The following is a 12,244-nucleotide window of genomic DNA, read 5'->3' on the forward strand; positions in this document are numbered from 1 at the left end:
ACCGATCACAATGAAAGAACCCGTGCCAGTTACTCCACGTTCTGTTACGCGAGAAAGACGGAGACATGAATGGACTGTTGCATTGCAGTTTTTTTTTTCTTTTTCGATAAGAATACTTCCCGTCAATCGGAGTACAGGGCGCCGGATGAGGCCGATATATATGTTTCATTTGTTTGAAGCGGTAAGCAGGAAGTTTACATAAGTTCTTTCTATCTGCGTTTCGCAAGACCTACTGATGGAAAACTGTATGCGCAAAAATAGACACGAGACATACATGCTGCTTGAAGTACAAGAGAAATGTTCGTTCTCCGAAGGGAACCGTACAATGACGTAGCAGAATTACAGCCGACACTACGGCCGCAACGCACGCGCAGTCACCTAGCAGCATTAAAAATAAATAAAATGAAGAAGAGAAAGAAAGCAATCTATTCCTGAGGGATAAATACACGTCATATGTACTTATAAACACCATTTGAGTGGTTTGATCCCAAACAGCAGCGCGTGAAGCAATACGAACGACCCCGCCAAGCAGAATCGCCAGCAGTTTCCAACGGCGCGGTCTTGATGCGGTCTAACTCACTTCGATCGCAGCGCCGCCACATTATTTTTCGTCGTCGCGCATCTCACTGCAAAGCATGCGCCGCCTCAGCCGCTCAACCGTATTCTAATACACTCCACTTGAGCAAAGGAGCCAATCCCGATCCGATCGCGATCGAAAGTTCGCCGTGTTACACCCGTATAATGTGAAGTGGTTCTTTACTCTATGTGGTAATATGCTGCAAGCGTGTGACCGATTGGAGCTTTGCTGTTTCCTGAGCTGTATTTATTAAAGAAAAGAGCAATAACACGTCCCAAAGCAAATGTGCTCAGAATTATGCATCAGACTTATCACGTCACCCCTAATTGTGGCGAAGGCTAATGGCGAATTCGGCAAATCGCACTGGGGCGCCTCAATGCGCCGTTTCATCCAGTCATCTTTGCCCCAAGGCGCCCCAGGTGCGCCAGTGCGATTTGGCGAATTCGCCATAAGCGCAAAGCTTTATTTGTTTGTTTTATATACCGGTGTCACAGGTACACTCCTTATCGTGATCGGGGCCGATCCGAATCGGATTTCTTGACCGCGATTAACAATAGTCGCTGCTACACGGTGCTGATATCGTCAGCAGCTCTCATCAGGTTTGCACAATATTGTTAAATTCGGACAATATTTCAATTTTACAGCTTATATTGCTGATAAAAGATTTTTTTAAACGTTCTTTTGGAGGTACCTTCACTTCTTGCATCAGCGCAAGCTCTTGGGCCAGTTGGTGCACGCGATGAACTTGAAAAAGGGGGGACCAGCGAACGAAACACAAAGGACGCGCACACAAATAAGGAAAAGGCGTTAAAAACGAACGGACGCTGGACTTTCAACTGCAGTTCATTGCCATTAACACAAGTTAAGTACAGTCGAAAGTCCAGCGTCCGCCCGTATCCGTTTCCTTGTGTGTTCTTTTCCTTGTGTGCCCGTCCCCTTTTTGTTTCGATAGCACCCCCTTTTTCAAGTTCTTCACTTCTTGTATTTAGAGTACGTTTCCAGGGAACGCAGACGTCAGCCTCTGATCGCGATCGCAAATGACCGTGTAGCAACACCCGATCCGGATCAAGCTCGATCCGAATTGGCCCCGATCGCGATCAGAAGTGTACGTGTGACAATGGTATTAGATTTGGGTGTACAAACACGCGGCAAATGTCGCGTTCCTCTCGGGAGCCTACTAACGTCGAATGCCGCTTTGAGCATCGTAAGCTTCACAAGAACACATGTCCTCTATCAAATTTTCAAAATTTTCATCACACAGCTGTGTGTTGTCGCACCTCGCCACACTTACATGCTCGCTGTAGGCAGCTGTAGTAATTGATTGTATTTAACAAATGAGATTGCCTCAACGCAAAAATATTGGTCCCAGCGCCATGGAATAAGTAACGAGTAAATAACTCCCCATAGATGCGCGCACATGAAACCGAAACTAAGTAGATTTACGGCAAAGTAGACTTCGACAACTGATTATAGACTTCATTTTTTGTCAAGTGATGTTTCTTTAATGCTGTGGTAGGTAACGATACGGTAACCTGTGCCAAAATACAACTACTGCGATGAGCCTGAAGTTGTTTTGGTGTACCGAAAATTAATGCTTGGAAAACAAGTTCCTCCACGAGAAGAACTACCGTGGAGAGTGCGGCAAAGCTCGCTGCGTTTCGTGTGGTGGTAGGCAGCGTCAGATTGTCACTTGTGGCAACTGACTGAACTAAAGCTCGCTGACGTCATACCGGAAGTTTAAAATGTTATTTTTCCGGAAGACTGCAGTGGTCAAGTCACGTGATAGAAACAAGAATGCAGGAAGAATCGAACGCGGAGGGGGGCGAATCTGGGGCAACGCTGAGAAGTTCGGACGTGATCCCGCATAGGAGAGGGCTCATTTTTCGGAGAAATCGGGTCGCGCAGTCGGCACCTTTCGAAAAAGGGGGCAACTCGATGGCCAGTTTTCGCAGTGCCGCTTATGTGATCGCGTAGCATACGCAGCGGCAACAAGCCAAAACACAACGGAAACTCCTTCGCATCGACGGCGAGAGAGCACGACAATCACCACAATGGATCAGACTGCAGTGTCGCGCCCTCCGGACTCGGTGGACATCCAACTCCCTCACGTCGAGCAAAGCCTGTCGTGGGATTGCGGAGTCTCCTGCGTAGCGATGGTACTGTCGCCCGAGCAGCGCAGCGACTTGCTCCTCAACAGGGATCTGATAGGCCGCGAGGAGGGATACCATCAAAGCACCTGGACCATCGACCTGTGTTATCTGCTGCGGCGATTCGGCGTCGACCACGTCTACACGACGGTCACCTTGGGTGTGAACCCCATGTTCCAGAAGGAGTGCTACTACAAGAAGTCCCTGCAGTGGGACTTCCAGAGGGTCGAGGATCGCTTCCGCGACGCCGCGTCCCACGGTCTCACGGTTTGCCAGAGGTCTACCACGGTCGCCGAGCTGCTCGAACACCTCGCTGGCGGTAAACCGGTCATAGTGCTCGTCGACCACGGGCAGTTGCACTGCGACTCCTGCCAGAAGAACAGGGTCGTCGCAAAGATGGCCGGGGTGTTTGCGCGCTACGCCCCGTACCAGGGACACTACATCGTCCTGTGCGGATACAGGCTCCGGGAGAGGAAGTTCCTCTACCGCAACCCGTCGAAAAGCGAGCGTCTGTGCAGCGTTACTTTCGAAACTTTGGACCGGGCCAGGAAACGCCTCGGTACTGATGAGGACGTCATATTCGTTAACACCGCTTCGGAAGGTGTCGCTCGCTCGTGAACGACCACGAAGCGGGCGTTTTGGAGAGTTTTAGCGTAACGCAGGAGGGTCAGAATAACCCTGCATACCATAAAACGTAGAGGAGAGCAGCTGCGCTGGTGGTGACGCCTTGCGGCGCGGTTGTTAACCAAAGCGCATAAATTCTCATCGCGATGACTTGCGGTATTCCACTTAACTGCTAACGCGAACTTGTTGGCAGTGCCATAATCTCGTCAAGAAAGCAGTTCTTTCTTTTTTCATTTCGAAGAGAGTTGCCAGAGACAAGAATCTTTTGCGCATTACGGTGGATCACAACATTGCAGGATGGCACCATCAGCTTTGTATCCGGGTATACATGGATGACACTATGTTATGCTAAAACTCTGTTGTTGACATTGAAGAGCTTATGACCATCAGCATTTATTTGTGGCATGAAGGAACTTAATGCCATTAACCTGTCCCGTATGACATGCGTAAAATGCAGTTGAGGGTGTGGGTGTTATGCTAATGAAGAAGTCACAGTACCACGTGGTTCCTTTATTGAGTGGTTTGAACATGCACTATATGTGAATCAACTGCTTGTTCCAGTAATCATGTAAACATTGGTGCAATGTAATGTGTTAATAACATGCAATTTAATGTTATCCTTGCATGTCCGTAATTGTTCCTATTCTCTGTGGTCTACCAACTGAGACGCTGAGAGAAAGTTTTTCACTTGTTAATTTTTAAGCCTGCCAATTTACAGATGCCTTTTGTGGGAAAGGTGCTAATTTTTACTGCCACCAGTTTGTTGCTCACCTCAAACCGTTGACTCTTGTTATTTAGTTAGTGTAGATGTACTCAAATTATTGCCAACATGTATGAAAATCACTAGCTTAATTTTACAGCTGTTTTAGAAGTAGACAAGGAGCCTGAGACCATGCTCGTGCTATGTTACATGTATGTGGCAGACTTTTACACTTCTGAAAAGTTACTATATGTGATCTCATTGTGCCAATGGGTGCTCGTAACACCCTCTTTGCAATATTTTTGTTTTTATTGTATGATTGCTCTGCACGTGTGTTTAATGGTCATTGACAGCTTGTTTATAGGTATCACAAAGCATTAAAGCATTTTGTAGAAAAAGATGTCAAGGAACTTAATTTCGTTTTGTTAAATAGTAAGTGTACAGGTACGGCTAGTGCTAGTGGCAACATGGCAGCGTTCCACGAAGCTCCACCATTGGTGCCTTGTGAAGTCTTGTAGCGTGTGCCCAATTACAGTGATAGGCGGAGCACCTGGCGCATCGTCTGCTACGGCTCCAGTTTTGTGTGCCTACATGCGGCATTGAAAACTCAGAGCCGCGAGTGCGTGCGATCAAGATATCAATGCACACGGCGAAGGGGAGAAACCATAGCAGACGACACGCCAGGCCCTTTGCCTGTCGCTTTGATTGTGCCTGCACCGCAAGACTTCTTGAGGCGCCGGTGATGGCGCTCCACGGAGCACTGCCACGGGCTGCCGTGTTCTCCCTAGCAGCGGCCACGGCCCTACAAAGGTAAATGAGTCAGTGTGTCGTGGCTGGCAAGTCTTGTGCCACAACACAGCAGTAGTGCCCTGAACTGTGATGTGCAACAACAGGTTTCCTGAGGGACATGTTTCTGGGGTATCTTTTGCAGGGCAATGCAGCATCTGTTTTGCATTGCTCGAAGACTGCATTGTAATGCCAGCAGAAACATGTTCTACGTTGTTACCAACCAAAACAGAAACCTTATCTTGTGTATGTTTGAACGACAGAAATCAGGGTTGGTAAGGATTTCTGCCATGATGTAGCAACACCAGTTGACAATAGGTCAGTTCGATTTACCTTGCACTGCGTGAACTAGTTCGTGGCAGTTCAGAAAAAGTGTCACACTCATGCAGCGCCAGTTCAGCAGTGCAGGCATAGCGCGACACTAGCGCCAAACTGAAACGAATGCTGAAGTGCAGGTAGTGCAGGCCTTCTGCTGGTCTTGGCGCTTCGCCAGCTGCACGTCGACTTTTGTTCATGGATTGATCCAGCCTGCCCGCGGTTAGGCGAAAGTGTATTGAAGGGTGTACAGGCTGGTTGATATATGGTGGAAACCGCTATGGATTGCGGCGCATCATCTGCAGCCATCCTTCAAACAGTTATTGAGCTGATGGACTCGGACAGTGAAGACGAGGATTTCGACGATGTTGTCACAATTCTAGTGCTGAAGCTAACTATTTTGCAACGCAATAGAGTTCCTAAGTACTGTGAAGAAGTCGTGGGTCGCTACTTTGATTTTGAATTTAAAAGACTTTTCCGCCTATCGCACGGTTCCCAAACACGGTTCCCAAACACGCCTATCGCCAAACACGGTTCCCATCTTCATTGACGATTGGCGTCAGCTTCGTTGCCACGCCGCCTATTGCAACGCAAATGCTGCCGTCGTCTGCTGCCATGGCTGTAGCGCTTGTGCACGACCGGCACCACCTCTCAACACGGTGCAGGGTCTGCCTGAACTAGCCCTGCACGACGCCTGCACTTGTTTAAAACGAACGCCGTAGTTCAGAGGGCGTCACGTTGCACTGCCAAAACGAATGGCTGAGTGTGGCACTACATGAACTAGTTCAGGTAGTGCAGATAAATCGAACGGACCTAATGTGCCAAAAGTGCATTGGAAATGTGCTACTTGTTGCTGCAGCCTAGTGCAACTGGTCATGTAATGCAACTTGTGTGGTGTCTGCATGCTTAACGTAACAAGATGTGTCGTAAGACATGAAGTCATAACATTGCTGCATGCTTTGTCGTAAGGATACTCCTATTTAAGACTGTGTGTACCACTAGCAAAAACCACTTATCTGTGATTGTTGGTTGTGCCAGAGTAGCTTATGATTACTACATCACCTCAAGGTACTCTCTTGTGGAAGCTGCTCATCTTTGGTGCTTGCCTGTGCCATACACAATCCTACACTTCTATGCATGTCTGCTGCTTCGAAAAGATAGTCTCACGCCCAACTGTGGTCAGCAACAGGTGAAGCATGTAGTGGCAAATGAGACTCGGGGGAGAAGATGCATTAGTGCACCAGGGAGTTGCCTCATCCAATTCTCATTTCCTTCACCTCCCTATTCATAGTCCTGTTTTTTGCCTTGCACAAGTGCTGCGTAGGGGTGCAGGTGTTGTTCCAGAGATACAAACAATATCCCTTTCAGTAAAAATATTATACACATGCGGTGATGCAACTTGCAAATCTTCTCAGCTATGGGCAAGGAGGTTCCGTTAACATTTATGTCTTGTTTATACATCACTTGTTTCGTTATCTGCACCGTTCATCACGTTGAACATATATCACCACTCAGCCCAGCTTGGAACTTCCTTGCACAGCCTCTGGAACCATGGCAAAGCCAGATATCAGCTTCCAAACATCTTTCCAGATTTCTGCATCATAGGTACATGTGTAGATGCTATGTACTTTCTTCTGTACACCACTTCCTGGCTGTTCCCGGACGTTGTACGGGACTGCAGTATGTTTGTTGTTGCTGAATTAGGGGGCTGCTTCTCCTTCATGCCTGTGTGCCCTGCAAGGAAGCTACATAGTGATCACAGATGGGGGGAGGGGGGGAGGTGAAGGAATGAGGTGCAACACAGGCTTTTGTGGGAGGAGCTTGTACTCCATTCTTGACTTGCCGCTAGCTGTAGGCATCCCCGACTTCTATAATCTTTAAGACGTCCAGAATGTGCAGCAGATTGTGCCGTGCAGCATTGTCCGATTTTGAGCGTGATGGCATTTACTGTGGTTCACACGACCATGTGCCCTATTAACTCTCTGAACTGCTCATTTTTCTTCGAATGTCTTACATCCTGACCCATTAGAGGAGCGCACGCATCATAGAACCTCGCAGGGCAGGAGTGCGTGTGTGCTACAAATGTCATGAAGCCAATTTTGTGAAAACTGCAACACTTTGAACAAGCGAATTGAACCACACGCTAGCTGGATAATGTTCTGTAGACAAACAGAGAAGTGGTGAAAGAGCAACAGCCATGGCTGGCTTCCATTTATTTGTTGCTGAATGGTTCAAGTAGCATGCTCTTGTTAGGCAAATACCATACCAGTTAGAGTAAGACTTGTTCAATTTTAGAAGTAGAAGCATGTTTGTTGTATGTTGTCTCTATTAACTGTGGTTGCCTAAATCAGTACAGATAATTGTGCTGGAACCCGCATAAATTTGGCACCTACAGAAGGCTGCATTTATCTACCTTGATCAATTACTGATCTACATCTGTCTATTTAGATCTAGGTACATATTAAACCTCTGGTTGTCGAAATCTAAAGCCCATACAAGTCCCCTCGTGTCTCATTGTACACATTGTACAGCTTTGAAACATTTAAAATCTTACTAATACTATTACAAGTTCAAAGCAATAGCTAAGCCAGTGAATCGCACACAGATAATGTGCTGTTCACTGCAGAGTACCAGCATGCTAGTAAATCGCCGATTTAGCAGCAATTTCTTTACGGGTACTGGGCATTCAACGTTCTGGTGGATCCGTAATTCGTTCATGCCTTCTGTCCAGGTTGTGACATAGTTTCTTGCAATATTGAAACCCTGTGGATAAAGGATAGTCTCATCCATTACCTGCTGCAGTCTCTTAGTGGCTAGTAGTGGCTATAGTGTCCAGCAGCCAAGCACAAAGTCAGATTCGATTCCCAGCTGGAGTTCATGTACTTGGGATTTAAATGCACATAAGAACCCCATATGTTCAAAATTAATCCAAGGCCCTCCATTACAGTGCAGCTTGGTTGCTTTGAGATATTGATCCTCATGAATCAATCTTTTCTACATGCAACTACAAAATAAGCATGAAAGCATTCGAACATGCCCCTTGGGCGCACTTCTATGGTTGCCTTAGGTCCATTAGTGATGCAGTAAATGTTTTTCCCCGAATCGGGAACACTTGTTCAGTGCACAAGCATGGATACTCTGCTGCATGACTAAGTGTCATGTGCTCTCTCGTTATTTGCGATTGGCGGCTGATAATGCAGCACTAACAAAAATATGCACCTCCAAGACCTAATTTTCATCTTCAAATGCCAATACGCTTCTATTAGATAATAAGTGAAACAATATAGGTGAAATTCGTTGCATTAAAAAAAAAAAAAACTTGGCCTTGTAGTCACTGTTCGAACAGAATGTTCTTGCTCAAAACTCTGAAATGCTTACCACGTGGGTAAGTCTGCAAATCCAGAAAGAAATCAAGGCATAAGGTTTTAAATCGTTTCACCATTCCATTTTACATGTCAAAACCACCTCCTGCTGCTTGTACAGTATTGTCCACTATTAATGGGAATGCATAGTATTCTGCCTTTATGCTGAATGGCATGAAAGCCCACAATTTTATATATACATGTATACATGCAGTTAATTGTATCATCCACTTTTCTCCAGTATAGGCAAATGCTTGTTGTATTGACTTTATGACATTATTACTGGTTAGGCATCCCCTTTAAGAGTAGACTACTGTACAAAGGCGACAGAGTAAGACGGAAACATGAGTTATGCAAACACTTTTCTGGTTGACCCGAGTATTTGCTACGATCTACTGGATGCGTTGTTCCAGGTAAACAAGGAGCAATGTTGTTTCACAGTTGTTGATTTCATGGCGACTGATGGGCCTCACAGGTTATCACTGCGATGTTCTAGCTCAAGTGAGAGCATTGTTTCAAAGACAGCGGAAACAGAGTTAAGAATGCATTGTTTATTTCCACAATACAAGAATGCAGCGTTTGCATCGGTGACATATTTACATCTGACAAAGTGCTCGAGTTCAAATGTACCACCCTTCCATTGTTCATCTGGTGTTATTACAAAAATAAATATGGTTCTGCTCGACTCGAAACACTCTTTGCACTTCCTGGAAAAAAAAATTGACAGAGCATGTCAATGGTTAAAGCCGTGTGCCTTTGCAGTACGACTGCGCAATGGGCACAAAAATCAGTTTAACCATCAACAATTTCTTACACAAAAATAAAGTGATGACCGTGTAAGCCAGTTATACATTTCACGAGTATTGGTCTCCGTGTTAATTGTCTCAGCGCCGTGCTTCCTAAAGATTCAGTTCCCCAAGAGCCAGGTAATACTATTTACACCTAAGCAGACGAAACAAAACTGCACCTGGAAACTTCTGCAAGTTCAGGTATATTTACAAAGTCTGCAAAACAACTTGGCTCGTTGCTCAAAGCTATCTCCAGAACAATGCGCACTGTGGAGGCCATATTGCCCAGCAGACGAAAATTAATGGGTCGTGAATGTCATTAACAATCGCTGAACACTGAAAAGTGTTGAATCATTATATTAAAGGAAGAGTGCATCAAAGCTGACGCACGTGAAAACCTGGTTCTCAAAAATTTAAGATTCGCCATACATCATACATAGTCTCGGCAGACGACAGCCACTGGAGCAGACGATCACTCCGTGGCAGCAGGCTTAGCAAATCAAATGCACCATTTAAAGCAGTCCATGGCCTTTCACCAGCAAGGAATTTGTTCGCGAAGAGCAGGCCACAATGTTGTGTTCGAAAGTGTGGCGCAAAAACCTGTTGCCAGCGAAGCAGACGGCGGTGTAGTTGTAGATATCATGGCACCCAACTGCATGTGGCGCCACCTATGCCACAGCCTCAAGAAATTTTTTGATGCAGTAAAAGATTTAGATGAACTAAATTCCGTTTACTAAAAACTTGGTGCAGCAGAGCACATTGTGAATCGTTGATACATGATGGCATAACTGAGTGAACCTGCAAAATGACAGGCTGGCTCCACAACTAGTAACTGAATGTCATCGTAAAATACTGCTCGTACAGCAATAACATGCCACAGTAGATGATGTTGCAAGAAAGGTTTTTGTATTTTCCAAGTTAAAAAGATGCATAGGAAGGAGAAACGATGAAATCAGTGATGGTAATAAAAGCTTTCTTTCGTGCTGTCGGAGATCTACATGAAGAATGCTTGCTTGAGTGGTGGTATGGAAATAACCACAGCTGCCAGTGAAGGCCATCCTCAATTGTGGCTTGATGGTCTTTAAAAGTGATGCAGCAAAACATGAAAATGCAAGCAGCTTGCCACGGTAGGCAGACAAGCCGATCGCAAAATCCACGGGGGCAGAAATGGAGAACTCACGGTCCATCTACACCACATAGACTGGTCTTGTAGGGCCTAACAGAGGCTCGTCGTGTTGTGTACGTTGGGCAAACCTATCATTCTGTGCAGCAGATTGCACAAAAATCTGCTTCGCAGCAAAATATGGCCCCACAAGTGATTGGGAGCAGACGATCGTACCCTGCAAGAATAGTCAGTCGAATTTCGGCAAGAACAGGAGCATTCATGCAACGCAATTATTGCACTTTTATGGCCAATCACAGTCACAGACAAAGTTCTGCCACATGCAGTACGCAGAAAAAGAAGTGTTTACTAGCACAAATATGTCAAATTTCAATTAACAAAAATGCAAGGGTCTTTTGCAAGTGGCTTTGAAACTGAAAGCTTTGGTGCAGCACAGGTGCCGATTGTTGTAAAAAAATTCTCGAGAAATGTACTGACGTGCATAAAGTAATGGCGAACATGCATTAAAGTGAAGAAAGTGTTCAACACGAGTTACCCAGAAAAAAAGGATCTCTCTCTTAAAGTGAAACACGAAAGACAACGGCAGCAGCAGCAACAGAAAACAGATTCAACAATGTTACATTCAAACAAATCCGTCTCTGACTGGCGTTCCGGAAAGACCAGTTCTTGTACTGACGGCCCTCGACGAAAATCCAACACAATCATCCAACAGGGCCACTTCTAGACAAATTCACATTCAATTCGCATTGCGTAACAGTTCCAACAAGACTGATTCCCAACAAAAAAATAACACGACCGGAGTCTCGCACTGGACATGTCCCTGCCCTAGGTCAACGTGCATGTGTGCAAATGACTTCCGAAGCTCGCGTTTTGATGGCACGGCGGAGGAGACGCTTCAACTCCTCCGCTTCCGGCGTCGACTGCCGCGGTTCCGCTCGGACTTTGGCGGCCGCGCCGTTGAGGCATTCTGTCAAGACGCCGTGTCCGAGGGCGGGGTTGTTGGCGACTCGCTGCTTGGAGCAGTCGGCAGCGCTGGATCGTTCTCCAGAGTCCGGATGGTCGCTAGCAGGTCCGAACGCTGCTGCGGTGTCAGCTGCTGGATTATGTGCACAGCTGAGTCCATGATCACCTCGGGGTTGACTTGGAGCGTGCTGTTTGATTCAAAAAAGAAAGGAAAAATCAAGAGCGAGTTAAAGTGTCGTTTACTCGGACTACCGTGCACAGAACTGTGTTAAAGGGACCCTAAACAGCTCTCATCTCGAAGGCGAGTGAGCAGTTTCTATCTTGCTTTCGCTACTCTCCTTACGGATTCCAGTGCCACTACACATCCAGAGCAAAACGCACTGCTGCAAGCAACGAAATCGGTCGTTTGCACATGACAAGCCAACAAGACAATGAGAAAAGAAAAACAGTCATGCGACTTCATGGCGAAGTGAAGCTAGCAGATCGATTGGAACTGATGCTCCCGTATATGGACCAATCGATGGCTTTTACCCTGGTGCCGTCATGTGCACGACCTTTTTGGTGTTGCAATATGGGAAGAAGGAACTGGAAAAAGCCCAGAGAGGAGCAGGCGATTTTTTTTTGTGTGTGTGTGTGCTGTCGGAGGTGGTTTGAGAGTCCTTGGTGGTGTTTCGATGGAGGGGTTTCCGAGTGCAGACAGTGCTGCCTCATTCTGCGAAGAGATATCCAACGGGGCGATCGTCGTCGCGACAGACAGCGGCGCTGTGCGACAGAGGCGACGAGGGCAGCGGCAGTGACGACGAGGTTGACAATGGCCCGTCTTGGACATCGACCCCGATAGAGTCGCTCATTGATTTCG

General features: G+C 46.5%; 2 protein-coding genes across 12 annotated transcripts in view; one reads left to right on the plus strand and one right to left on the minus strand.

Annotated features, from left to right (window-relative positions):
• Window positions 1-2,119: 2,119 nt before the first annotated feature.
• On the plus strand, window positions 2,120-4,448 carry LOC135915820 (protein GUCD1). The gene has a single exon (XM_065448987.1). The coding sequence runs from the start codon at window positions 2,629-2,631 to the stop codon at window positions 3,340-3,342; it is 714 nt and encodes a 237-aa protein (XP_065305059.1). The 5' UTR covers window positions 2,120-2,628; the 3' UTR covers window positions 3,343-4,448.
• Window positions 4,449-9,047: 4,599 nt separating this feature from the next.
• Window positions 9,048-12,244, minus strand: part of ACC (acetyl-CoA carboxylase) — a 102,506-nt gene continuing 99,309 nt past the window's right edge. For all 11 annotated transcript variants that reach the window (XM_065448976.1, XM_065448977.1, XM_065448974.1 and 8 more), the window contains one exon: window positions 9,048-11,573. In XM_065448976.1, coding sequence (XP_065305048.1) covers window positions 11,393-11,573 — 181 coding nt within the window. In that variant the 3' untranslated portion in view covers window positions 9,048-11,392. The remainder of the gene's footprint in view (window positions 11,574-12,244) is intronic.

The sequence above is a fragment of the Dermacentor albipictus genome, chromosome 10, assembly GCF_038994185.2.
Source record: "Dermacentor albipictus isolate Rhodes 1998 colony chromosome 10, USDA_Dalb.pri_finalv2, whole genome shotgun sequence".
Taxonomy (NCBI): domain Eukaryota; kingdom Metazoa; phylum Arthropoda; class Arachnida; order Ixodida; family Ixodidae; genus Dermacentor; species Dermacentor albipictus.